The sequence below is a fragment of the Pseudophryne corroboree genome, chromosome 4 (assembly GCF_028390025.1).
Source record: "Pseudophryne corroboree isolate aPseCor3 chromosome 4, aPseCor3.hap2, whole genome shotgun sequence".
Lineage (NCBI taxonomy): Eukaryota > Metazoa > Chordata > Amphibia > Anura > Myobatrachidae > Pseudophryne > Pseudophryne corroboree.
The window spans coordinates 652,519,136-652,545,346 of record NC_086447.1 but is presented as its reverse complement, the minus strand read 5'-3'; the positions used below and the strand labels follow the sequence as shown (position 1 = coordinate 652,545,346).

Genomic DNA, 26,211 nt, shown 5'->3' with positions numbered 1-26,211 from the left:
GAGATGAGGATGGTAAATTAGAATTATAGTTGATCGTTCATTTACTTTGGATGGAGATCTAGTATATCGGCATATCTTTCTTCCCTGACGCACTTTGTGTAGTGGTCGCCCTTTTGGTCCCCTAAAGGACCCTGCTCTTCCCACTATACAACTCCCAGTCTGTGGCTTCCTGCTGCCTCCATTCCCCTCCTCACATCATGTCAGTGCTCCTGTGAAATTATCGATTTATTTACAGTTTCTTATATAGCGCAGTACATTATCTATCTCCTGATATACTCTGTGCTGCTGGGGGATCGTGCTACTTCCTCTATCTAACTCTCAGTGTGTGGGTTCTTGCTACCTGCTATCCCCTCCTCACATCACGTCACTGGCCCTGCCACATGCAGCCCTGTCATCACTGACATATCATGCATGTCCTGATATAGTCTGTGCTGCTGGGCCACCCCTAGAGGTGCTAGTGGTGTCTGACCCCCACAGTGTTTGTTCCCAGAGTATAAGTCATATCTGTACCAAGTTTGGTGTAAATTGCTCCAGGTATTCCAGAGTTATGCTGTCTGCTGAATAACTCTGTGCTCCTGCCTCACTCCGAGGGGTGCTAGGGGTGTCTTACCCCCACAGTGTTTGTTGCCAGATTGTAAGGCATATGTGTACCAATTTTTTAGTACATGGGTCCAGCAATTCCGGAGTTACGCTGTCTCCTGATATACTATGTGCTGCTGTCCCGCCAACTAGGGGTGCTAGGGATTTAAAAAAAAATTTGTTGCCTCTGCCGTGTTTTAATACGCTCGTATGTCAAATTTCACGATCTTCGCTTGTAAACTGTGGATACAGACAGAAGGACACATTTTCAGTTTATATAGTAGATAGAATTATCAATTTGATATTTTATTTTTTGTTATTTCATTTCTCATTTTTTAATCCTATTTTAAAACCGATAAAACAGTAAAAAAAAAAAAGATCACCCATTGAAGGAGCTGCAGCAATGGCCATGTTATGCAGGCAACATAGTAAAATGTGGTATTTAGTATGTGTAGGCACTGTTTTGGGTGAATTTGATAGCATAGTATACAGTACAGTAGGTTGCAGCAAATGCTGTGTGGATACCATTATCCATGGCCCCTCCTACACTTTGGGAGGCTGCTTTTGCAGCAGTCCAGTTGGTGCTGTGGTCCGGACTGTCATAGGTTCTGCCAATAGATCTGCAGTGACTGCAACACCTAGAAGCAGGGTACGGCTGATAGACAAGCCATTGGAAGGGCTCTCTGCTGATTGTAGACTGGACCAGTGGCATCACAGGGTAGGTGCGGGGGTGTGGCCCGCACCCGGGTGTTATCCGCTGAGGGTCGACACTAAAGTGCCGGCTCCTGCTCAGTGAAAGGAGCTGGGTGCAGCATTGTAACATTACGAGCAGCAACCCATCTCCTGTCACCATGTAGGAGCTGGCACTGCAGACACGCCAGTCTCCGGGGGCAGGCCACAGCTCCCGGACCTCCAGAGTAACAAAAATGCGGGTCGGGGCGATTAGCCACGACCCCTCTCGTGAAGCCACGCCCCTCCTGCGGGTCGCCCACAAAGCCACGCCCCCTGTTGCACCAGGTACAAAAGAGGTCAGTGACGCCTCTCGACTGGACTACTGTATGATTATCAGATAAAGCCTCAAATGAGATGCCACTGCCAGTAAAACAAGTCCACAGACTCAGATTGGCTCACTGACGATGGCGGATTTTACTAGGGGGACTGCAGCCCAGGCAAAATCTGCCAATGGACAGTGTTGTACAGTGGTGCTGTAAGAACCAATGCCAGTTTGCAGGCTGTCCTTGACATTTTTAAAACATTTGTTAAATGTTTGGTCTGAAAATAACTGCACCAAATCAGTATTGATTCCAGTTGACTTACTTCTGATTACTTGAAGTTGAATTGGAACCTTACAATGTAATAAGATCCCCATGCCTGTCTGTGTCCCCCTTTGCCCTTTAGAATGTAAGCTCTTGTGAGCAGAGCTATGTAAGTACGCATGCGGCCACTGCGAACCGAAAAATGGCAGCTCTGTGCCTGCCTTCACAGCCTGACTGCAGAGGCAGGGGGGGCATCCACAAATCAGTGATGCGATCGCAATTGAATTGTGACTGCATCGCTGCCAGGTATTTGCATGCTGGGCGGCCTTGCCCTGTGCTGTGCAGCCCCCACCATGCGATCGCAGCAGGTTGCAATTTTGCTAAAATAACATAACTGCAACTGAAGCTGAATAAGGTCCATAGATGGAGAATGAATATATGGAAGAATTGCTCCGTCCACGAACAAAGTTGCTGGGTGGCAACTGAACGGCAACCAAGTGATCACACGGAGGTGACCCGTGTCGTTGGAATGTCATTGTTTGGTTGTAGACATGTAGGCTGACCCCCGTGTTGCTTGCTGCATGTGGACAGAGCTAGAATACCTGTTTCAGATGGATCTTTTGCACTCAGCACAGAGTGCATGTAAGTGCCAATATCAATACATTAATGATGATGGCTGAGGCTGCAGACGGAAAAACAGTAAGCGGGCCTGTCATCCACATGAAGGTAGACAGATATTCGGCAGAGGTGGACAGTTATCTGCATTAGTGTAAGTTAGCCAACTGCAACAGACTTCTGATTGACAAAGCCCAGGAGAAACGTACATCTCGGGTCCTGCAGTGCACAAGTGGGCACCCGCCTCTATTCCCCACCGACATAGGTTTCCCAGCTTCCTCAGTGACCAGTCTTCCCATTCCGTGGACACAGGTACCACCTCTTTATTTCAGGGAGAACTTACATGGCATCCCACCACAAGTATTCATGTCCCTGCAATGCTATAGCAAAAGGGCAAACTTCCACTGGGAACTACCCTGCAGCTGCTCACACTGTCTTTCTTCTTCACCTCCGGCCTTTGTGTTTTGAACCGCTCTCCTCTCTAGAAGGAGAACAGAATGCTCAATTTCCATTTTTGAAATCTTTGGTGTTTCCGTGTGAACACACTCATTTATTTACTGCCTATGGCACATAATTGAGCAGCAGCTGTTCTTTGGCTAAATACACCAGAAGGCTATATTTCCTATCTACTCTCATTTATACCTATTATCTACAGTGTACCTGTACAAGGTGTTGGAGAAAACATCTCAGCAAATAATTTTGGATTAGATTATTGATCTGCTTTGACTATATAGCTGTATTATATGAGGTCGATACTGTGCAGATAGCACATATACTTTTTGGACACACTAGCATTTGTTCAGTGATCTCTAATTTTATGCTTTGCATTATTCTGACTTGTATACTATTATGCCTTTGTGAATATTACATCTGCATGTTATATAGTATGATGTCATTTCGTTACTGAGTGCATGGTGACCATAGGTTATTCAGACATTGAGTCTCAACTAAGGTCACCTATATACTCTATGCTGGTATTATTGTACTTGTATGGCTGGTGGGCGGTATTAAGTTATTGTGCTTTGATGGTTATATGCACCTTTTCCCTATATTTTCACCATGTGTTTTCTCTTATTTTCCCCTCCTCTACTTTTCTCCTTCTCTTTGATTATTCAAATTGAGGTTGATATCTCTGAGATGTACTTCTATTTTAACAATTGTTTATAAAAAGTTATATTTTATACATAGGCAGAGTGCCCCCAAAAGAGTCTCTTTCTCCTCCTTGGATTATTTATTTTGAAGGCGCCACAGATATCAGACTCAAAATCAGGCCCTATGTATCAATGTCAATGCATTTATTGTCTGTTTGTTCACTGTAAACCCATGTAGTCCTGTATATTCTTTACCTCTGTACAGCACTATGGAACTTTTGTGATGACAGAAATAAAAGATAATAATAATAATAATAATAATAATAATAATAGTAGTGTTTAATTCAATCTAATGTATGATTTAAGCTTCCCTTTTTTTGTAGCAAGAAAGATAAATCTAACCAAAATGTTACCTACTGTATGTCATATATATATATAGTTCAAAACTCCCCAGTGTGGCCACGTCATACATTTTCTTATTATGCTGTTTTCTCCCTGTATCTGCTAAATATGGAAGGTAAGCAGGCAAGGGTAAAGCAGCAGAATTACAAGGTCAAAAGAAAGAAGCCTAGCAGTAGTCAGCCCCTTTGGTTATTCCAGCTGCAGCAGTAAACAGGCTGCATCCCAGATAGGAGATGTCATATTATTATTATTATAATTATTGTTTTTTTTTATTTTATTCTCTTTGTCAAATATATTTTTTTTTAAAAGAGGATAATCAAGCAGATTTATCAAATAGTGCTAAGTCAGTGAAGTAGGATGCAGCACTGGCCATCTTAAGCACACAGCACAGTGCAACACGGAACAGGTATCAACACAGTATGTGGTGACAGCGCAGTGTACAGTAAGACATACCATCATGTGGGCATCAGTAGTATGTCAGGTGGCAGTATAGGTGCTAGCATACTGAGTACAGCATAATGTGTATGTTGTGTGGATGTCAGTATTGTATAAAAACACATATGACATCTGCAAATTGGAGTGACAGACCACAGGCAGGAAATGTTGATCTGCTTTTACTAGGATTAAGAAGTGCCTTTCTGATGACCTCAACTTGACCAGATCTAATTGTACACATAATTAATCATTATTGGGAGGATAATACATACTGACAGTGTAGCCTACTATGAACCCTGTTTGGTACAATTTTAGACTGACCAACATGTGAAACAATTATCCATGTGCTATCGACAGTGTGTGCTAACAGCGTATTTCCCACAGAGATCAATAATCTCTAAGATTAGATCCGGAGGGGACTACACAGAAAATTTCCAACATGCAACCACAGCCCTTAGAATACATTCTGGTTTGTGCTGACACCTGCTCATTACCGGACAACACTATGGCCCTCATTCCGAGTTGTTCGCTCTGTAATTTTCTTCGCATCGCAGCGATTTTCCGCTAATTGCGCATGCGCAATGTTCGCACTGCGACTGCGCCAAGTAAATTTGCTATGCAGTTAGGTATTTTACTCACGGCATTACGAGGTTTTTTCTTCGTTCTGGTGATCGTAGTGTGATTGACAGGAAGTGAGTGTTTCTGGGCGGAAACTGGCCGTTTTATGGGTGTGTGCGAAAAAACGCTACCTTTTCTGGGAAAAACGCGGGAGTGGCTGGAGAAACGGGGGAGTGTCTGGGCGAACGCTGGGTGTGTTTGTGACGTCAAACCAGGAACGAAACTGACTGAACTGATCGCAGATGCCGAGTAAGTGTGGAGCTACTCAGAAACTGCTAAGAAGTGTCTATTCGCAATTCTGCTAATCTTTCGTTCGCAATTTTGATAAGCTAAGATTCACTCCCAGTAGGCGGCGGCTTAGCGTGTGCAAAGCTCCTAAAAGCAGCTTGCGAGCGAACAACTCGGAATGACCACCTATATGCATACTGTCTCACATACCTGAACCAATGTTTTAACAAGTGCATTATGCAAACAAACATGTATTCTAATGTACTAAAGTAACTAGCTCACACATAAACTCTATCAAAGCACACAGAATCACACACACATCAAATAAATGATTAATACGTACGCTCCGGCAACACATACACACCTGCTCCTTTTCTAACTCTTTCCTCACTACTTCATAGATATGCTCAGCTTGCATTTACACAACAACATACTTTATTCCGTGTTAGGACCATCCAGGATGCAGTAAACATTAACAATCTGTTGTAGATCCTGTGCATGCTGTCAAGCGGGCAATAGACAGCACGAAGGTGAAAAATGTACAAATATGGGGGGTTATTCAGAGTTGATCGCTAGCTGCCGTTGTTCGCAGCGCAGCGATCAGGCTAAAAATCGGCATTTCTGCGCATGCGTATGCACCGCAATGCGCACGCGTGACGTACGGGTACAAAGTCCTTTGTGGTTTTTGCACAGGTTCTAGCGAAGCTTTCAGTCGCACGGCAGAAGTGGGGGTTTCTGGGTGGCAACCGACCGTTTTAAGGGAGTGTTCAGAAAAACGCAGGCGTGTCGGGGAAAACGCAGGCGTGGCTGGGCGAACGCTGGGCGGGTGTGTGACGTCAAAAGCCGTCCCTCCGTCGTTAGAATCCACGCACACGATGAGTAACTACAGGGCTGGTCTTGTTTTGCACAAAATGATTTTGCAGCCGCTCTGCTGCACAGGCGTTTGCACTCCCACAAAGCGAAAATGCACTCCTCAGTGGGTGGCGACAATGCATTTGCACGGCTGCTAAAAGTAGCTAGCGAGCGATCAACTCGGAATGACCCCCATAGTACTTGGATTGAATGCACCAGCCCAACTACGCTGGGAACCAAAATATACTGCCAATGAAGAGCAGAGAGCACAAAGGGAGTGGTAGGAGAGAGGAGGTTGGCATCAGAGTAGTTGAAGCAAAGGGAAGCAGAGAAAACTGAGAAGCAAGGGTAGCACTACAATAATGTATAAGGAGAGTAGAAAGGGAGTGTATTAAACCAGTAGAAGGGAGTATTTAGCATGGCAGCGGTATGAGGGAAATGCTCGGGGTAGGGGTGTGATTTGTAAGGGACATCACTGGTACTGTATGGTAAGAAGGAGAACCAGAGGGGTTGATCTAAAATAGGAGAGTATCCATAGGCAGAGATAATCCATTACCAATTTGGTGCCCTAGGCAAGATTTTAGCTGGTGTTCCCTAGCAGATGTATGTTTGAATGTGTAAGGACTGAGAAGCCCACTTTGAGCATCTTTAGACACTCAAATACCACTTGATGCACCTGTAGATGCAACCAGTGCCGTAACTAAACATTTTAGCGCTGTGTGCAAAAAAAACAGCATCGGCGCCCCCTCCCCCCAAATATAAAACCGGGCCAATGCGCGCGCCAAAATATAGGAGCGTGGCTTTATGGGGAAGGGGCGTGTCCACATAGCTCCCTTTTACACAGTACGGCAGGTAGAGTCCACTTTTACACATTAGGCAGGTATTTTACACAGTATGGCACGTAGAGTACCATTTTACACATTACAGCAGCAGAGTCCCGTTTTACACATTACAGCAGCAGAGTCCCGTTTTACACATTACAGCAGCAGAGTCACCCTTTGTTACATATTACAGCAACAGAGAGTGAGAGAGAGTGTGTGTGTGTCTCAAGTCACCTGTTAGGGCGATGCGGCATCCAGGACTACCAGGCACAGACACTCATTTACTGGCGCTCACAGTCCCCTCTCCAGTGCTCAGGCTGCGGCGGGTGTCACAGTAGAGGCAGCAGCGGCTTCTATACGGCACCAGGCGGCTGAAGGAGCGCTCTCTCTCTCCACTTCAGAGGTGGCGGCAGCGGGTCTCCCTGGCGGCATCACTAGAGGCAGCGGCGGCTCCTATACGGGACCAGGTGATTGAAGGAGCGCTCCCTCTCCACTTCAGAGGTGGCGGCGGAGATCACAGCCAGAATTACCGCACAAAGGGTAACACCAAATGGCACGCTCCCCGTCGCTTACAGAGGCAGGCACCGGTGGACAGCGGAAATTTCACTACTCCATCACTGACCAAAACAGCCGTAGGTACTGGTGTGCTGCCAGATGGTGCGCCTTCACTGCACTTGCGCTGTGGGCAAGGCACCATCGGCACACACCTAGTTACGGCCCTGGATGCAACCATAGGTCGCACCATCAAAACTTGCACCAGTCCCATGCCATGTGCAGATTTTCCATCTGAATATGGCCTTCAACATGAGTGACTGCTATACTCTCATAACATACCCATAAGACTCCATGGGTTATATGTACTAGGATATGAGCAGGGGCGTTTCTAGAGAGGAGGAGGCTGTACAGCTCTGGGCACTAGGGAAATGGTGCAGCCATCAAAACTGCACCCATTATAAATACACCAGTGGGTCCGAGACTGCTGGAGGTATGGGATGTCTGCTGACAATGGGCGTATTTTTAAAGTGGCAATCATTCATGAGGCAAAATCAACCGACACTGGTATAACATGTGGCTCAGAATCAGGCCCACTACATCCATCAGGGACGTGCGGTGAGGTAAATGGCTCATGAGGTATTGCCTAGTACCTGAGCCAGATTTACACTCAATATATGAGCCAAAGGGTTCATGTGGACATTATACACAGGTGCAGCAGCACATACTGCTGCAAATTTGGTGAGTTTTGATCAGAGACATGCAGAAAAGGTAGGCAGACGAGGCACTGTCTCACATTCCATAGACTTTTTGGTCCTAAGATTTGACTATAACAATGATTAGAATAATGCAAAGAAGATATTTCTAATATATTCTTTGTATTGTTCATATGCTTTACATAATCAAAACTCTGGTTTAAACGTTAGTATGACAGGAAAGGCTCTGCCTCACCTAACTGCATGTCACTGACATTCATAAGTGCACTACCTATATGTACTGTATTGTGCTACTGCTGCTGTCCATATATATGTTCTTAATTGCACTACTTTTCTTCACATGTTCTATATTTGTGCCCCCTCCTTGTTTACATGTTCACTACTGTGCCCCAAATCTACTCTTTATTGTACACCCCTCCTCCCCCCGCCGTATGTTACTTATTGTACTACAGGTTGAGTATCCCTTATCCAAAATGCTTGGGACCAGAAGTATTTTGGATATCGGATTTTTCCGTATTTTGGAATAATTGCATACCATAATGAGATATCATGGTGATGGGACCTAAGTCTAAGCACAGAATAGATTAATGTTTCATATACACCTTATACACACAGTCTGAATGTAATTTTAGCCAATATTTTTAATAACTTTGTGCATTAAACAAAGTGTGTGTACATTCACAGAGTTAATTTATGTTTCATGTACACCTTGGCCCTCATTCCGAGTTGTTCGCTCGCAAGGCGAATGTAGCAGAGTTACACACGCTAAGCCGCCGCCTACTGGGAGTGAATCTTAGCTTCTTAAAATTGCGACCGACGTACGCGCAATATTGCGATTACAAACGAGTTAGCAGTTTCAGAGTAGCTCCAGACTTACTCTGCCTGTGCGATCATTTCAGTGCTTGTCGTTCCTGGTTGTCGTCACAAACACACCCAGCGTTCGCCCAGGCACTCCCACCGTTTCCCCGGCCACTCCTGCGTTTTTTCCGGAAACGGTAGCGTTTTCAGCCACACGCCCCTGAAACGCCGTGTATCCGCCCAGTAACACCCATTTCCTGTCAATCACATTACGATCGCCGGAGCGAAGAAAAAGCCGTGAGTAAAAATACTTTCTTCATAGTAAAGTTACTTGGCGCAGTCGCAGTGCGAACATTGCGCATGCGTACTAAGCGGATTTTCACTGCGATGCGATGAAAAATACCGAGCGAACAACTCGGAATGAGGGCCCTTATACACACAGCCTGAAGGTCATTTAATACAATATTTTTAATAACTTTGTGTATTAAACAAAGTTTGTGTACATTGAGCCATCAGAAAAAGGAAGGTTTCACTATTTCACTCTCACTCAAAAAATTCCGTATTTCGGAATATTCCGTATTTCGGAATATTTGGATATGGGATACTCAACCTGTATTAACATACAGCACACAGCTCTGTGTTCTATTCACTATGCTTCTCAATCTATAAATTCTTCAATATAATAAAAAACAAAAAACAAAACATAGTTTGGATGCAGTGGATAATGCCATTTTTATGTAGTATTTCCCTAAAGAATATATATACAATCTCCTAGCGCTTGTAAAGTCAATTGTTCTGCTCGTTTTTATATTATGATTATAGCTGCTCCCAAAATTGGTACTGCTGGAATACCAACACTTTTGTAAATATAGAGACAAGATATAATAAATATATCAGGAAGCGCTATAATCAAAGAAATATGTAATTTATTAAAAATCAATAATATACAATTTATATATTAAAAAAGTAGACATATAACTAAATAAATAACTCTCTCATCCGTGTCTCTAATAATGTATTCGTCCGTAGTGACAGTGTTCGTTTAATTCAGAATTATTATCCTCTGACGAAACCGCCGTGAGAAAGGGGCGGAGAAACGCGTAAGGACCTTCCAAACAACCCATTCATTCAAAGTGTCTCCACGGCTGTGCTTCAAAGAAAGCCGTTCACGGACATCACAAAGCCGCCGCTGATACGGGAGTCTGCTGCCAAACACTCCTCGGCATAAGTGATACATTCAAGTCCGGTAAGAGGGATCCTCTTTTTGCTGCACAACACGGTACAGGACATTGTCAGCTGAGAACGGACGGGGGTGTAGCATAGCGCCGGGATATCATCATATCGGCGCCCTCCCACCAGCTGTTCCTACAAGTGTGCTCACAGTAACATCTCACGGAGGAAACACTGCATGTTGGCGTGCTTGCCACTATAATCCTCGTGATACCACAAGACTGACAAATTAGAAGGAGACAAGTGCAGTACAGGCTAATTACATCAAGACCCCACAGCAAGTAATAATAATTCTGAATTAAATGAACACTGTCACTACGGACGAATACATTATTAGAGACACGGATGAGAGAGTTATTTATTTAGTTATATGTCTACTTTTTTAATATATAAATTGTATATTATTGATTTTTAATAAATTACATATTTCTTTGATTATAGCGCTTCCTGATATATTTATTATATCTTGTCTCTATATTTCCCTAAAGAAGCCTATTGGCTTCTATTGCATTGCCCCCTGAGATGGATCCAATCGGATCCCTCCCAGCCCCCCTACCCCAGCAGCACGTGGGTCCTAAAGCCATAGTCCCCACACCACAAAAGACCGCTCTCATCGGAAGAGCTGTCCTTTGCTGAAATTTTCATGCATACAGCGTTAGTAAATGCCGACATGCATGTGATGAGTGGCGGGATGCATCACATTCACAATGCGATATGTCATGCATACCAACCAGTATGTTTATTACCAAGAGGAAATCAATCCTTGGAGAGAGATAAAGAGGAGAGAGATAAAGTACCAACCACACAGTGCCTGTCTTTTTTCAAACACAGCCTGTAACGTGGCAGTTAGGAGCTGATAGGCTGGTACTTTGTATCCATCCACTTTTTCTCTCTCCAAGGCTTAGTACATACACCCCTTTATCTCTCTCCCCTTTGTATCTCTCCAAGGCTTAATAAATACATATTCACATTTAAAAGGGGAAAGTTTCTTGCTTAAAATTACAGGGTGCTAATTATAAAAATAGACTGTGATTCATTATATAAATTACCAGTTAGTAACTGATAGCCAAACTAATTATATTCTGACAAAAAGTGTCTGTATTTGCAATGTTCAAGGTCTGCATTACAAATAGAGCAATATGTATTCAGTTTTGTCTAGATGAGAGTACAATTAAAAACTCATGCATCACATCATTTAATTCCCTGCCGATTTTATAAATAACTTGAAAAGGCAAAACATGCACAAAGGAGAATAATTACCTCACTTGTTCGGAAAGCAATACGATAGCTGAACAGAGAAATCTCTTTCTCTTTGATATCTTCCACCTTCTCCCTGCGAATACTGACTGCTATAGGTCCCAAATTGTCATCAATTCCAAAGTAATTCTGATGCTCTAGGGAAAAAAATTAAAGTTTTATATAATAATAATAATAATAATAATAATAATAATAATAATTAACCTAATAAATGTGTAAAATTATTGTAAAAATTAACCACAACTACATAACTCCCAAATGCCCCGACTTAGGCTACAGCAGACTCGCTTTGAGGAGACTGGAGTATTGTATTGCATACCTCCTAACTTTCTTATTATGCAAAGAGGGACACACGTGCGGGGGTGTGGCGAAAAGGGGCATGGCTTCATGGTAGGGCCCGCGACTGCAAGCCACGCCCCATTTTTGTCACTGAGGGGGCATGCCCAGCGCTCCGTGAGCTGCTGGCATGCCCCCTCTCCTTCTGTCTCCACTGAATAGACGCTGTGCACATGCGCACAGCGTCTATTCATCCCTGCTCTGCTAAGCAGCGCACTAAGCAGAGCAGCAAGTGCAGGTGCCTCCCGACTGCTCCCCCACCGCGGGACACTGCGACCGAAGGGTGGGACAGCGGGACAGTCTAAAAAAAACGACACTGTCCCGCGAAATTCGGGACAGTTAGGAGGTATGGTATTGCCATATAAAATTGTATGTGTGCCAGCGGCTGGTACATGTGGCATTGAAGGGGTATTTTTAGAGAAGGGGAAGGGGCCTAAGAACAGATATGATTAAGTAGAAAATTTCAAAGAGTTTTGTGGCTACCAATGTTCTTAAACTTGTCAAACCACTACCTGATCTCTTCTATCACTCTGGGATAAGATATTACATCTATATCAGCACCAAATACACCAAATTTATCAGGAAATAGCATACCCAGGGCCGTTTCTTGGGGCAGGCGAGCAGTGCAACCGCACTGGGCGCCTGCCACGGCACTAACTGTGGCTCCCTGCTTCCCCCTCCTATTTCTCCCCGAGCGACCCACTCGGGAGGCAGAGTTTCACGGAATGACGCGGTTGCGTCGTTACGTCACGACGCAACCCCGTCACTCCGCGAAACTCTCCCCCCCCCGAGCGGAGTACAGAGGGGGATCCAAGTTAGGAAGAGGGAAAGGCTGGCGCGAGGAGCGACAGGTGAGGCGGGCCGAAGAGCGGTAATCGCCTCTGTAAGTATTCTCTCTCTCTCTCAATGTGTAAAATGGGGACACCTGCCATAATGTGTGAAATGGGGACTCTTGCCTGCCGTAGTGTGGGGATTTAATGTATCAAGGGCATTGCGGTGTGTGGCAAAATATGGTGCAGGGGGCATTACTGTGTGGGGCTTAATATGGTAGAATTTTTTTTTCCTGTGGTGGTCAAAAACTGGATTGTGAGGTAGTCTTTTCAGACGAGGCCATGCCCATTCAAATGAGGCCACACCCATTTAGATGAGACCACGCCCCCTTGTCGGGTGCGCGCGCAAGTTGTTGTGTTTTATCTAGGTATGTGTGTGGGGGGGGGGCACTTTTTTATGTCATGGGGGGGCACATTTTTAAATCTCGCACTTGGAGCCAAATTGGCTAGAAACAGCCCTGAGCATACTGCCCAACTTCTATGAACAAGGGGTTGGGAATTTTTCACATACTCGGAAAGAGGGCGTAGTTGCATGGGACATGCCATACCATGGGCTCGTCACACTGGGGGCATGCCCAGCTCTCCGGGAGTTGCTGGGTTGCCCCCATTCCCTCTCTCCAGATGCTGCGCACATGTGCATAGCATCTATTGGGTCTGGGACTCCAGGTCGACAACAAAAAGGTCGACACACCTTAGGTCGACGCCAATTGGTCGACACACCTTAGGTCGACATGGACAAAAGGTCGACTTGGACAAAAGGTCGACAGGAACAATGTCGACATGGAAAAATGTCGACATGAGTTTTTTATGTTTTTTTTGGTGTCGTTTTCTTCGTAGAGTGACCGGGAACCCCAATTAGTGCACTGCGTCCCCTCACATGGCTCGTTTCGCTCGCCATGCTTCGGGCATGGTGCCTTTGCTCCGCTTCGCTCGGCACAGATTACCGTTCCAATCGTAGTCCACATGGATCGTTAAGTATGAAAAAGTTCCAAAAAAGAAAAAAATTGTGACAAACTCATGTCGACCTTGTTCCCATGTCGACCTTGTTCCTGTCGACCTTTTGTCCATGTCGACCTTTTGTCCATGTCGACCTAAGGTGTGTCGACCAATTGGCGTCGACCTGAGTCCGGATACCCATCTATTCACCACTTTCTCTGCTAAGCAGTGCAGCAGATGAGAGAGGACCTCCCATCCCCCATTGCAGGACACTACAGCCTGTGGGTGGGTTGGTGAGTCAGTACCCGCAAAGCGGACTTGTCCAGTCAAAATCAGGACGTCTCGGAGGTATAGAGACGTCTGCACTCATATTTTGTGAATGACAGCAGTACGGCAAATACATTTTAAACATATTGGCTCTGTACAAATCACTTTTTATAGTAAATAATCTAAGATGTGTATTTTTGTAATATGCAAAATCATCATTCGCTTCATTAATCTTTTGGAGAAATTCGCTGAATAATATTATTATTATTATTATTATCATTCTGATTATGATGATGATTATTTATTGCCTATTGATGCAAAGAATCAAGAAAAGAAACTACACAATAAATCTATGCAGTAATGGGTATAATTCACTCTGTTTTGGTTCTAGACCAAAATCGACAGAACCCGAGCATGATCGCCGTTATGTTGCTGTAAAAAAAACCTGTAATTATTTTTATCATCCACCGGGTTTAACATTCAATTAATGTCAGTCAGTTTTTGAAGCTCAAAACCGATAGCAAATAGAAGTAAAAAAACCTTGGCAAACCCATCCAAAAAGAAACACTGCACTGATAACTATGATCTGTGCAAACTTATTAGGTGTTAAAGCAAAGAAATACAGTCCTCAAATATCGTTGCAGCGTACCATGTAGCGGGTGCCATGCAACTCGCTCCCGCTCCTTGCGTTGTAAGTCCCATTATAAGTTGCATTATAAATGTAACATCACGTTATAATTGTCATGTGCATACTACTTTCTGTCCACCAGACGGCGCTTTTCCTAAATTGAACAGCGCGTGCCTAAATAGCCAACAAACCCTTCCTAGGGCCACCTGCTGATTGGCTGATATTTATTGTGACAATAAAGAACCATAAATCACTTGCCTTTATAAAAAAAAATCCCCTTCTACAAAATACAATGCCACGCTGCCGCGCTGTTCACACTATTCATTTTGTTGTTACATTGTGTACTAAATTCTGGATTTTATTAGCATAAACAGCTTTATTACCTCAGAAAGCATTCCAGGTTTCGTTGCTATCAAATGGATAGAAACATGTAATCCACTGTACCACTGGTTCCTATCTCATAAATATGACTTCCAGAAGGTCTCCATTGCTGTGCCGCCATGCTTGTCGGATTCAATCCGACTTTTTATAAAACGGGGCGCAAATCCGACAAAATACATCACATATACACCAGGGGTGCTTGCTCTTACCACAGATGGCTGTGGCCTAATGAATACGGTCACCAGCTGCAATGCATGAGCCTTGGGGTTCGATCCCCAGCGGGGTGCGCAATAATAATTATTTTTTAAATGTATTTATTATTTTTTATTCAATAAAGTTATTTGGTATGTTGCTACTTCCCTTTATATAAAAAAAAATCGCCTTCTACAAAATACAATTCCACGCTGCCACCCTGCTCACACTATTCATTTTGTCGCTAAATTGTGTACTAAGTACTGGATTTTATTAGCATAAACAGCTTTATTATCTCAGAAAGCATTCCAGGTTTCGTTGCTATCAAATGGACAGAAACATGTAATCCACTGTACCACTGGTTCCAATCTCATTAATATGACTCCCAGATGGTCTCCATTGCTGTGCCGCCATGCTTGTTGGATTCAATCCGACCTTTTTTTTAAAACAGGGCTGCAAATCCGACAAAACACATCACATATACACCAGGGGTGCCTACACTCACCATAGATGGCTGTGACCTTTGGAATACGGTCCCTGACTGCACTGCGTGCACCCTCAGGTTTGACCCCCAGTGGGGAGCACAATTATTATTATTTTTTAAAATGTGTATATTTATATCTTCTTTATTCAATAAAGTTATTTGGTATGTTGCTACTTCCCTTTATAAAAAAATCTCCTTCTACAAAATACAATGCCACACTGCCGCCCTGTTCACACTATTCATTTTGTCGTTAAATTGTGTACTAAGTTCTGGATTTTATTAGCATAAACAGCTTTATTATCTCAGAAAGCATTCCAGGTTTCGTTGCTATCAAATGGATAGAAACATGTAATCCACTGTACCACCGGTTCCTATCTCATAAATATGACTTCCAGATGGTCTCCACTGCTGTGCCGCCATGCTTGTCGGATTCAATCTGACTTTTTTGAAAACGGGGCAGCAAATCCGACAAAACATATCACATATACAAAAGGGGTGCTTACTCTTACCACATCACTGGCTGCAATGCGTGCACCCTGGGGTTCGATCCCGAGTGGGGCGAGCAATAATTATTATTATTTTTAAATGTATTTATTTATTATTATTTTATTCAATAAAGTTACTTGGTATGTTGCTACTTTCCTCGCTGTTGGACTGGATGCTGGGGGAGACAATCGTAAACCGGAAGTGAGGCGGCGGAAGTCAGGGCTGGCACAAGGTTGAGCGCAGCGGAGTAGGTGGGATGTCCTTAAGAAAGATTATAGGGACTTAGGCCTGAAACTAAAGGAAAGGACATCTAAGGTAATATTCTCTGAAATATTACCTGTTCCACGTGCTAGCCCAGGGAGGCAGAGGGAGATTAGGGAGGTAAATGTGTGGCTTAGAGCCTGGTGTAGGAAGGAGGGGTTTGTGTTCCTGGAACACTAGGCGGACTTCTCAGTTAGGTGCCATCTTTTTTGTCGGGATGAATTGCACGTGAATGAGGAGGGGGCTGCGGTGCTGGGGGGAAGGATGGTTAGAAGGTTGGAGGAGCTTTTAAACTAGGAGCCTGGGGGAAGGGTAAAAAAAAGGGTATTACCAAAGGTATTGCCAATACAGTTATTAACAATAATGGGTCATCATTACAGCATATAGAAAATGATGCATGTAGCATAAGGGAAAATACTTATGTTGGGGTGGAGAGTTTTGAAAGACTCGATGTGTTGATCAAAGAGAATAGTAAGGTGGGCTGTATTAAGTAAGATGGGGTGGAGAGGGCGGGAGGAGAACAGTCACTAAGAGTAACTCTAGGAAGGCATTTGTGAACAATGAGAGGATACCTTTAAAAAAACAAATGGATAAGGGAAACATTAAACTAAAATGTATGCTTGCGAATGCAAGAAGCCTAGCAGGTAAATTGGGGGAATTGGAATTGTTAGCATGAAAGGCTCAGTATGATTATAGGTATTAAGGAAACATGGTGGGACAAATCTCACGACTGGGTTGCAAGCTTGGAGGGGTATTCTCTTTTTTAGGAGGGACAGGGCTAACAAAAGAGGAGGAGGTGTATGTCTTTATGTTAAACCATGTCTTAAACCATACTTAAAGGAGGTTATTTATGAGGGGATTGGAGATAAAGTGGAGTTACTATGGGTTGAAATCTCAAGTGGGGGTATTGATGCAAAAAAACTAGTCATAGGCACATGATACAAACATTCGGATATTAGCATACATGAGGAAGAACAACTCCTTGAAAAGGCTGCGGGATTGGGGGACATCCTAGTGATTGGGGATTTTAATTATCCTGATATAAATTGGAGTAACGATTCATGTGTTAAAGCTAGGGGCAACAGGTTATTAAATATGTTTAAGGATCACTACTTGTCTCAATTAGTTGAGGACCCAACTAGATGTAAAACTATTCTGGATCTAGTAATTACCAATAATGTGGACATTATATAAAACACTAAAGTTGGGGAGACTTTGGGTAACAGTGATCACTATATGATCACATTAGACATTAGTTTCAAGAAGCATAGCTATAAGGGATCAACCAAAACATTTAACTTTAGAAAAGCTAACTTCAGTATGCTAAGATGTGCAATGAACGGCATTGACTGGGAAGTTTTGTTTCATGGCAAGAACACTACGGAAATGTGGGATGCTTTAAAAGGGTTTCTGGATAGCAATATTCACAAATTAATTCCCATGGGCAGTAAACGGAGGAGTAATAAACTCAAACCAATGTTGCTTAATAAGGTGGTCAAGGAAGAAATGGATAAAAAGAAGCGTGCTTTCAAAGCATTTAAATCTAATGGAAAGGAGGAGTCATTCCAGTACTACAGGAAATGCAATAAAAGAAGCAAAAAAGTAAAGAGCAGCTAAAATTGAAAACGAAAAGCAAATCGCTATAGAGAGTAAAACCAATCCTTAAAAGTTTTTTAAATACATATACGGTAAAAGGTTAAAAAAGGGAAACGTAGGTCCAATAAAAGATGACTGTGGCGTATTGATAAATGATGACAAAATAAAAGCGGAAATTTTGAACAAATTTTTTTCATCAGTGTTCACCAAAGAAGAACTGACGGTGGGAGTAGTGCATAACGATAGTAATGATTCATGGCTAGATACTTGTTTGTTTAAGTGAAGAAGTAGTCCGGGAGAGACTAAACAAAATTAAGATTAATAAATCACCTGGCCCAGATAGACTTCAACTGAGGGTTCTTATGGAGCTTAGGTCACAACTAGCAAGACCTCTCTCTTGTTATTCAATAGTTCAATTAGATCAGGCATGGTACCAAAAGATTGGCGAATAGCTGAGGTAGTACCATTATTTAAAAAGGGATCTAAAAATCATCCGGTTAACTACAGACCAGTTAGTTTGACATCTATGGTGGGGAAAATATTGGAAGGAATTATAAGGGATAGCATACAGGAGTATCTGCAGACCGCTAAGATTATTAGCAGAACCAGCATGGGTTTGCGAGGGACAGATCATGCCAAACTAACTTAGTTAGCTTCTATGAGGAAGTGAGCGACAATCTTGACCAGGAAAAAGCAGCAGATGTGGTTTATTAAGATTTTGCAAAAGCCTTCGATACAGTACCTCACAGGAGACTGATCATCAAATTAAAGGAGCTTGGCCTAGGAAAAACTATTTGTACATGGATAAGTAACTGGCTGGATAACAGGGTACAGCGAGTAGTGGTAAATGGGATGTCCTCCAGCTGGGTACCAGTAGTCAGCGGAATACCGCAAGGGTCCGTACTCGGGCCACTGCTGTTCACATATTTATCAATGACCTAGAAATAGGCCTGGAAAGCACAGTGTCAATCTTTGCAGATGATGCTAAACTGTGTAGGGTAATTAATTCGGAAATAGATGTGGTGTCTCTACAGAATGATTTATCTAAACTTGAAATCTGGGCGTCTAAATGGAGAATGAGGTTCAATATAGAAAAATGCAAAGTTATGCACTTTGGGACTAAAAACAAACTTGCATCCTACACATTAAAAGGGTAAAATCTAGGGGTAACAGTATTGGAAAAAGATTTGGGGGTACTCATTGATAATAGGCTTAATAACCGTATACAATGTCAAAGTGCAGCAAAGAAGGCAAGTAAAGTGCTAGCATGCATAAAACGGGGAATTTAGACAAGGGATGAGAGTGTAATCCTGCTGCTGTACAAATCATTGGTACGTCCGCACCTGGAATATTGTGTTCAGTTTTGGGCACCTCAGTATAAAAAAGATATCGGTGAACTTGAAAGGGTTCAAAGGCGAGCTACTAAATTGATTAAAAGGCTAGAGGGACTGGATTACGAAGAAAGGCTTACTAGGTTGAATATGTATACACTGGAAAAGAGGCGTCTAAGAGGAGACATCATTAATATCTTCAAATATGTAAAGGGACATTACAAAGAGTTATCAGAGGAATTGTTTATCAAAAGAACTCTGTAAAGGACACGAGGGCATCCGCTGAGGCTAGAGGAGAGAAAATTCCATACACAACGTAGGAAAGGGTTCTTCACTATTAGGTCAATAAGAATTTGGAATTCCCTGTCAGAGAAGGTGGTAATGACGGACTCTGTAAATGCATTTAAAAACGGATTGGATACCTTTCTGACTGAAAAAGATATCCAAGGTTATAGCATTTAAAATCTGACATTGATAATTTGGTAAGAACATGATTTATAGTTGTTAACTAAACATAAAACATTACTTCAGCAGGGACATTATAATGAACTCAGCAAATACAGAATACAGGTTGAACCCGATGGGCATTTTGCCTCTTTTCAACCTCATTAACTATGTTACTATGTTAGTTCCCTTTATTTATATATAGAAAATCCCCTTCTACAAAAATAGAAATTTAATACCTACCAGTAATTCCTTTTCTCGTAGTCGTAGGATACTGGGGATCTGTACTTTAGTACCATGGGTTTGTAGCTCGGGTCCACTGGAGCCTGGCACTTTAAAACCTTTAGTGTGTGTATGTGTGTGCTGGCTCCTCCCCTCTATGCCCCTCCCACCAGACTCAGTCTAGGAAACTGTGCCCGAGGAGACGGACATACCACGAGAAAAGAAAACAAAACAGGTATAACAGTGATGAGGCACTAAGCCAACACACAACCATAACCGAAAGGAGGGCGCTAACCAGAACAGAGGATAGCAACACCAACCTAAGCAGTATAGCACAGCCGTCCCAACATAACAGAACCGCAACGGCGGGCCAACCAAAAGCGTACTCAGGTAAGCAGGAATGGGTGCCCAATATTTACTATGGACTACGAGAAAAGGAATTACCGGTAGGTATTAAATTCCTATTTTCTCTAACATCCTAGTGGATACTGGGGATCTGTACTTTAGTACCATGGGGAAGTCCCAAAGCTCCCAAATGGGTGGGAGAGTGCTGAAACCCCTGTAAAACCGCCTGACCAAACTGAAGGTCATCCTTGGCCAAGGTGTCGAACAGATAGAATTTCACAAAAGTGTTCGAACCAGACCAAGCAACAGCTCAGCACAACTGTAAGGCCGAGACACCTTGGGCAACTGCCCAAGAAGAGCCCACAGACCTCGTCAAGTGGGCCTGAATAGACGTCGGCAAAAGCAGAGTGGTCGAAGTATAGGTCTGTTGAATGGTCAACCTGAGCCAACAAGCAATTGATTGCTTAGAAGCCGGCCGACCAATCTTGGGGGAATCATAAACGACAAACAGCGAATCAGACTTCTGATGATGAGCTGTCGTCTGGACATAAATTCTCAGAGCCCTCACCACATCCAAGGACTCTGGCCCAATGGCAGCGTCAGACAACAACGGAACCGCAATGGGTTGACTCACATGAAAAGCTGAAACCACTGTTTGTAAAAACTGAGGTCGGGTCCTGTGTTCTGCCCTGTCTTCATGAAAAATCAAATAAGGGCTCTTACAGGATAAGGCCCCCAATTCAGAGACACATCTGGCAGACGCAAATGCTAATAACAGCACTGTCTTCCAGGTAAGAAATTTTAACTTTACCCTATGGATGGGTTCAAACCAATCCGACTGAAGAAAGGACAGAACCACATTGAGATCCCACGGTGCCATGGGAGGTACGAAGGGCGATTGCATAGGAAGAAATCCTTATAGGAAAGTTTGTACTTCTGGCAACATGGCAAGTTGTTTTTGGAAGAAAATAGAGCGCGCCGAAATCTGGACTTTGATGGAGCCTAAACGTAGGCCCATATCAACTCCCGCTTGCAGGAAAAGTAGAAAGCAACCAATTCTAAATTCCACGGGAGAAACCTCTCTACTTTCACACCAGGAAACATACTTTTTACAGATACGATGATAATGATTTGATGTAACCATCTTCCTGGCCTGGACCATAGGGGAAATAACCCGGGAAGGAAGACTCTTTCTTGCTAGAATTTCCCTCTCAACCTCTAAGCTGTCAAACATAGCCGCTGTAAGTCTGGATAGACGAAAGGACCTTGCTGAAGAAGATTGCTCTGGAGCAGCAGAGGCCAGGGATCCTCTAGAGCCATGGATAGTTTGAGTACCACGCTCGACGAGGCCAATCCGGGACAATTAGAATTGCTTGAACACTTTCCCTTCTCAGTCTTTTTAGATCCCTTGGAATTAGCGGTAGAGGAGGGAACGGATACACAAACTGGTACGTCCAAGGTGTCGTCAGCGCATCCACTGCTACAGCCTGCGGATCCCTCATTCTGAAACAGTAATGGCATAGCTTCTTGTTGAGTCGAGAAGCCATCAGATCTATCTGCGGACAACCCCACCGGTGAAGTAACTGTTGAAACACCTGGAGATGCAGGCCCCATTTCCCCGAATGGAGGTCAAGCCTGTTGAGGAAGTCTGCCTCCCACTTGAATATTGCTGAGATGGCCCTTGCATTGGCCTCCACCCAGAAGAGTATTTTTGACACTTCTCGCATCACCGCTATGCTTCTTGTTCCTCCTTGATGGTTTATGTACGCCACCACTGTGGCATTGTCCGATTGAACCTAGATCGCCCGATCCCTCAGGAGGTGGGAAGCTTGCAGAAGAGCATTGTAAATTGCCCTGATTCCAGGATGTTTATCGGCAGAGCAGATTCCTGACTCGACCATATCCCCTGGAACTGGGCCCCTTAGGTCTCAATCCCCCAACCACGGAGGCTGGCATCCGTCGTTAGTAGAATACACGAGTGGATATTGAAATTCCTGCCTTCCACCAGGTGAGGAACTTGAAGCCACCATAATAGAGAAATCCGGGCTTTTGGAGGTAAGGTCACTTCCTGATGCATGTGAAGGTGAGACAGCGACCACTTGTCCAGCAAATCCAGCTGAAATGGCTGGACATGAAATCTGCTGTATTGGATTGCCTCGTAAGCAGCCACTATCTTGGATGCAAAAATGTATGGATACCTTGCGAGGACGGAGCACTGAGCGGACCACAACCTGCATAGCCAAGGCCTTTTGAACATGGAAGAAACACCTTTTGAGACACCGTATACAGTATCATTCCCAGGAGCTGAAGATGCTGGGTCGGTACCAGATGAGATTTCTGAAAATTCAGGATCCACCCATGATCCGTAAGTAGGCGAGTCATCAGATCGATGCTGTGCAGTAGACGCTCCCTGGACATAGCCTTTATCAGGGGATTGTCCAAGTAGGGGACTATGTCTACTCCCATCATGCGTAGTTGCAGCATCATCACCACCATGCCTTTAGTGAAGACCCTCGGAGCTGTGGACAGGCCAAAGGGCAAAGCCTGAAACTGGAAATAGTAGTCCAATATGGCAAACCTGAGGTAAGCCAGATGAGGGGGCCACATGGGAATGTGTAGGTAAGCATCCTTGATATCTAAGGATACCAGGAATTCTCCCTCCTGCAGACTGGACACCCCTGCCCGCAGGGATTCCATCTTGAATTTGAACACCCGTAGATACGGGTTTATAAATTTCAGGTTCAAGATGGGTCGCACCGAACCATCTGGTTTTGGAACGACAAAAAGACTGGAGTAAAAACCCCTGTTGCGTAACGGAGGAGGTACTGGAACCACCACCCCTGTCTGCAAAAGTTTTTGAATAGCCTCTTGCAAGGTAACTTTTGCTGCGGGTAAAACTGGCAATCCCGATTTGAAAAATCTGTGAGGAGGAAGTGTTTGAAATTCCAGCCGGTATCCCTGGGAAATGAGGTCCCTCCTCCAAGGATCCCGGCAGGACTTCGCCCACACGTGGGCGAAGTGTTGAAGGCGAGCACCCACCTGAAAGTCGCCTTGCTGCTGGAGCCAACCGTCAAGTGGAAGGCTTAGCGGCAAGGGATCCGGTGGTCTGGTCCAGGGAGGATCACTTACCACGAGATCCTTTGGGAGTGGTGGAGACCCCTCGGCCTCTGCACCTTGCCACACGAAAGGACTGCAAGGAGGGCCCTGTGTAAGAATGTCTAGCAGGTGGCGCAGCCGGAGGCAGATAGGTAGACTTACCCGCCGTTGTCTTGGAGATCCATTTATTAATTTGTCGCGAAACAAGGCATCACATGTAAAGGGAAGATTTTCTACACCCTTACTAGAATCAGCGCCCGCTGACCATTGACGTAACCACAGAGTTCTGCGTGCCGAAACAGCCATAGCAGTAGTGCGGCCATCTGGTTCTGACTCCTAATCCGGTATTTGAAGAACCTCTCTTACAGCAAAACTGAGGGCCTCAACCCCAGGGGACAGAGAGCTCTCCTCATCCATATCATCATCATCCACATCAGGCTGATCAGAATCAGAATCAGACTGGAGCACCTGTGGCAGTTGTGTTTATGTGAAACCAACAGAGGGGCCTGAGAGGTCTTTCTGGTATCTGCTGCTTTTGCCATACAATCAATAGACTGTTTTAATACCTGTCTCTCCTTCTTTGCTGCAGATAATTCTGAATTTACATTCTGAATCATGCTTTTAAAACTAGCCAGTCAAGTGCAGGTGAATTGTGTCCCTGAGGAGATAAGGAGCACTGTTCACACAGGAGAGACCCCACTGAAGACGGGGTAGAGTTACAAGCAGCACACATAACCATGTCAACAGACATTTGTACACAACTGTAATAGAGCGCAGCTCACTGAAAAACACCTCCACACAGACCCTAGAGAGCCCCTGGAGTGACACTGAGGAATGGAGACCAGCACACAGAACACAGCAGCGCAATGTGAGATTTATAAGTATAACCTGATAGAAGTGCAGCGGCGCTACCACTGGTGTGCTCCCCCCTGCTATGACCCCATGGTACCAGTACAGAGTCTGTAACAGCATGGATCCATGGAGGAGCAGCGTGCATGCAGCCTTGATGATCCGCAGCAGCAGAAAATTACGCCTTCCCGCCTCTGGTCCCGCTGCGGGAAGCCCCACCCCTTGCAATGGTCCACGGTCCCTTCAATTTTGTACTGGCCATGTTAACATAGATATATATATATCAGTACACACAAGGCCTAATGGACAGTGAGCACTGCGGAGCATGAGCCCTGAGCCACTCTAGTCCACGGCGGGCACCGCAGCTCGTGGCCCCTGATCGCAGTGTGGCATGCCGCCAAAACCACACCAGGGGCCCGCTAACCAGGACCCTGGTGTTGACACTCACCACACCCATCGATCTTCGGCATCTGGTGTGTTAACAGCACCTCAGGAGCTCAGTGTTCTGTCAGCTGGGATTACGAACCATTAACCCTCAGGAGGTTGGTTCGGTCCCCCCTCTAAGTCCCACGAAGCAGGTAGTCTGGTTGCCAACCAGTACTACCTGAAAATAATAAACTAAAACAAAAAATAAAGGAAACTCTCTGGAGCTCCAGAGAAATGCACCTGGCTCCTTTGGCACATTTCTCTAAACTGAGTCTGGTAGGAGGGGCATAGAGGGGAGGAGCCAGCACACACATACACACACTAAAGGTTTTAAAGTGACAGGCCCCAGTGGACACGATCTATACCCCATGGTACTAAAGGTCAGATCCCCAGTATCCACTAGGATGTAAGAGAAATACAATGCCACGCTGCTGCCCTGTTCACACTAAATTCTGGATTTTATTAGCATGAACAGCTTTATCATCTCAGAAAGCATTCCAGGTTTCGTTGCTAACAAATGGATAGAAACATGTAATCCACTGTACCACTGGTTCCTATCTCATTAATATGATATTTTGTAGAAGGGGATTTTTTTATATAAAGGGAAGTAGCAACATACCAAATAACTTTATTGAATAAAAATAATAATAAATAAATACATAAACAATAATATTAATTGAGCGCCCCGCTAGGGATCAAACCCGAGGGTGTACACATTGCAGCCGGTGACCATATTCGCGAGACCACAGCCACCGGTGGTAAGAGTAAGCACCCCTGGTATATATGTGATGTGTTTTGTCAGATTTGCGGCCCCGTTTTATAAAAAAGTCAGATTGAATCTGACAAGCATGGCGGCACAGCAATGGAGACCATCTGGAAGTCATATTAGTGAAATAGGAACCAGTGGTACAGTGGATTACATGTTTCTATCCATTTGATAACAAAGAAAATAGGATTTTGGTACTTACCAGGTAAATCCTTTTCTTTGAATCCATAGGGGGCACTGGAGTACTCTGTGCTGTTCCTACGGAAGCCCGTCCATATCCCAAGAGTACTCCAGTGACCCCTAGTGGATGATAAAGAAACCTGGAATGCTTTCTGAGATAATAAAGCTGTTTATGCTAATAAAATCCAGAACTTAGTACACAATGTAACAACAATATCAATAGCGTGAACGGGCGGCAGCATAGCATTGTATTTTGTAGAAGGGGAATTTTTTTTTTTTTTTTATAAAGGGAAGAACGTGATTGGCCAGCCTCTCAAAGATCACTGTCTACTGCCTCAGCATTGTATTCAGCACTGTAGGCTTAACGTGGAGCATTCGCTACCCAGTGGTTAAACTGTGTATTACATGGCGTGGGACATAACTTACGCCATAATGTTATTTACAACTCGCGACTCAGGAGCCTAAATTGTACGCTATGAGCCACGATGTTTGAGGACACATCTGTAATTAAAAAAAAAATATATTTATATGTTGATCCCTCTCAAAACCATAAGCGGCCACGGACCTCTCAGTCTGTGCTGGTATGGGAAAATAGGGGGGGGGGGACACTGTGTGTGCTGAAAGCCCGAGCCTATTCCCCTTACCTCTGTGCCAGTGGGTGCAGAGTTAATGTGTAACGAAAATGTGTAAAAAAATAATATTGTTCTTTACAGGCAGACTACAGACACCAGCAAACGATCCTAACCAGTGCCAGTATGCCCCGAC

At 44.2% G+C, this 26,211-nt stretch overlaps 1 protein-coding gene across 6 annotated transcripts in view; it reads right to left on the bottom strand.

Annotated features, from left to right (window-relative positions):
• SIPA1L2 (signal induced proliferation associated 1 like 2) overlaps window positions 1–26,211 on the bottom strand; it is a 795,004-nt gene that overhangs the window by 399,439 nt on the left and 369,354 nt on the right. For all 6 annotated transcript variants that reach the window (XM_063917773.1, XM_063917774.1, XM_063917772.1 and 3 more), the window contains one exon: window positions 11,394–11,527. In XM_063917773.1, the coding sequence (XP_063773843.1) occupies window positions 11,394–11,527 (134 nt within the window). The remainder of the gene's footprint in view (window positions 1–11,393; window positions 11,528–26,211) is intronic.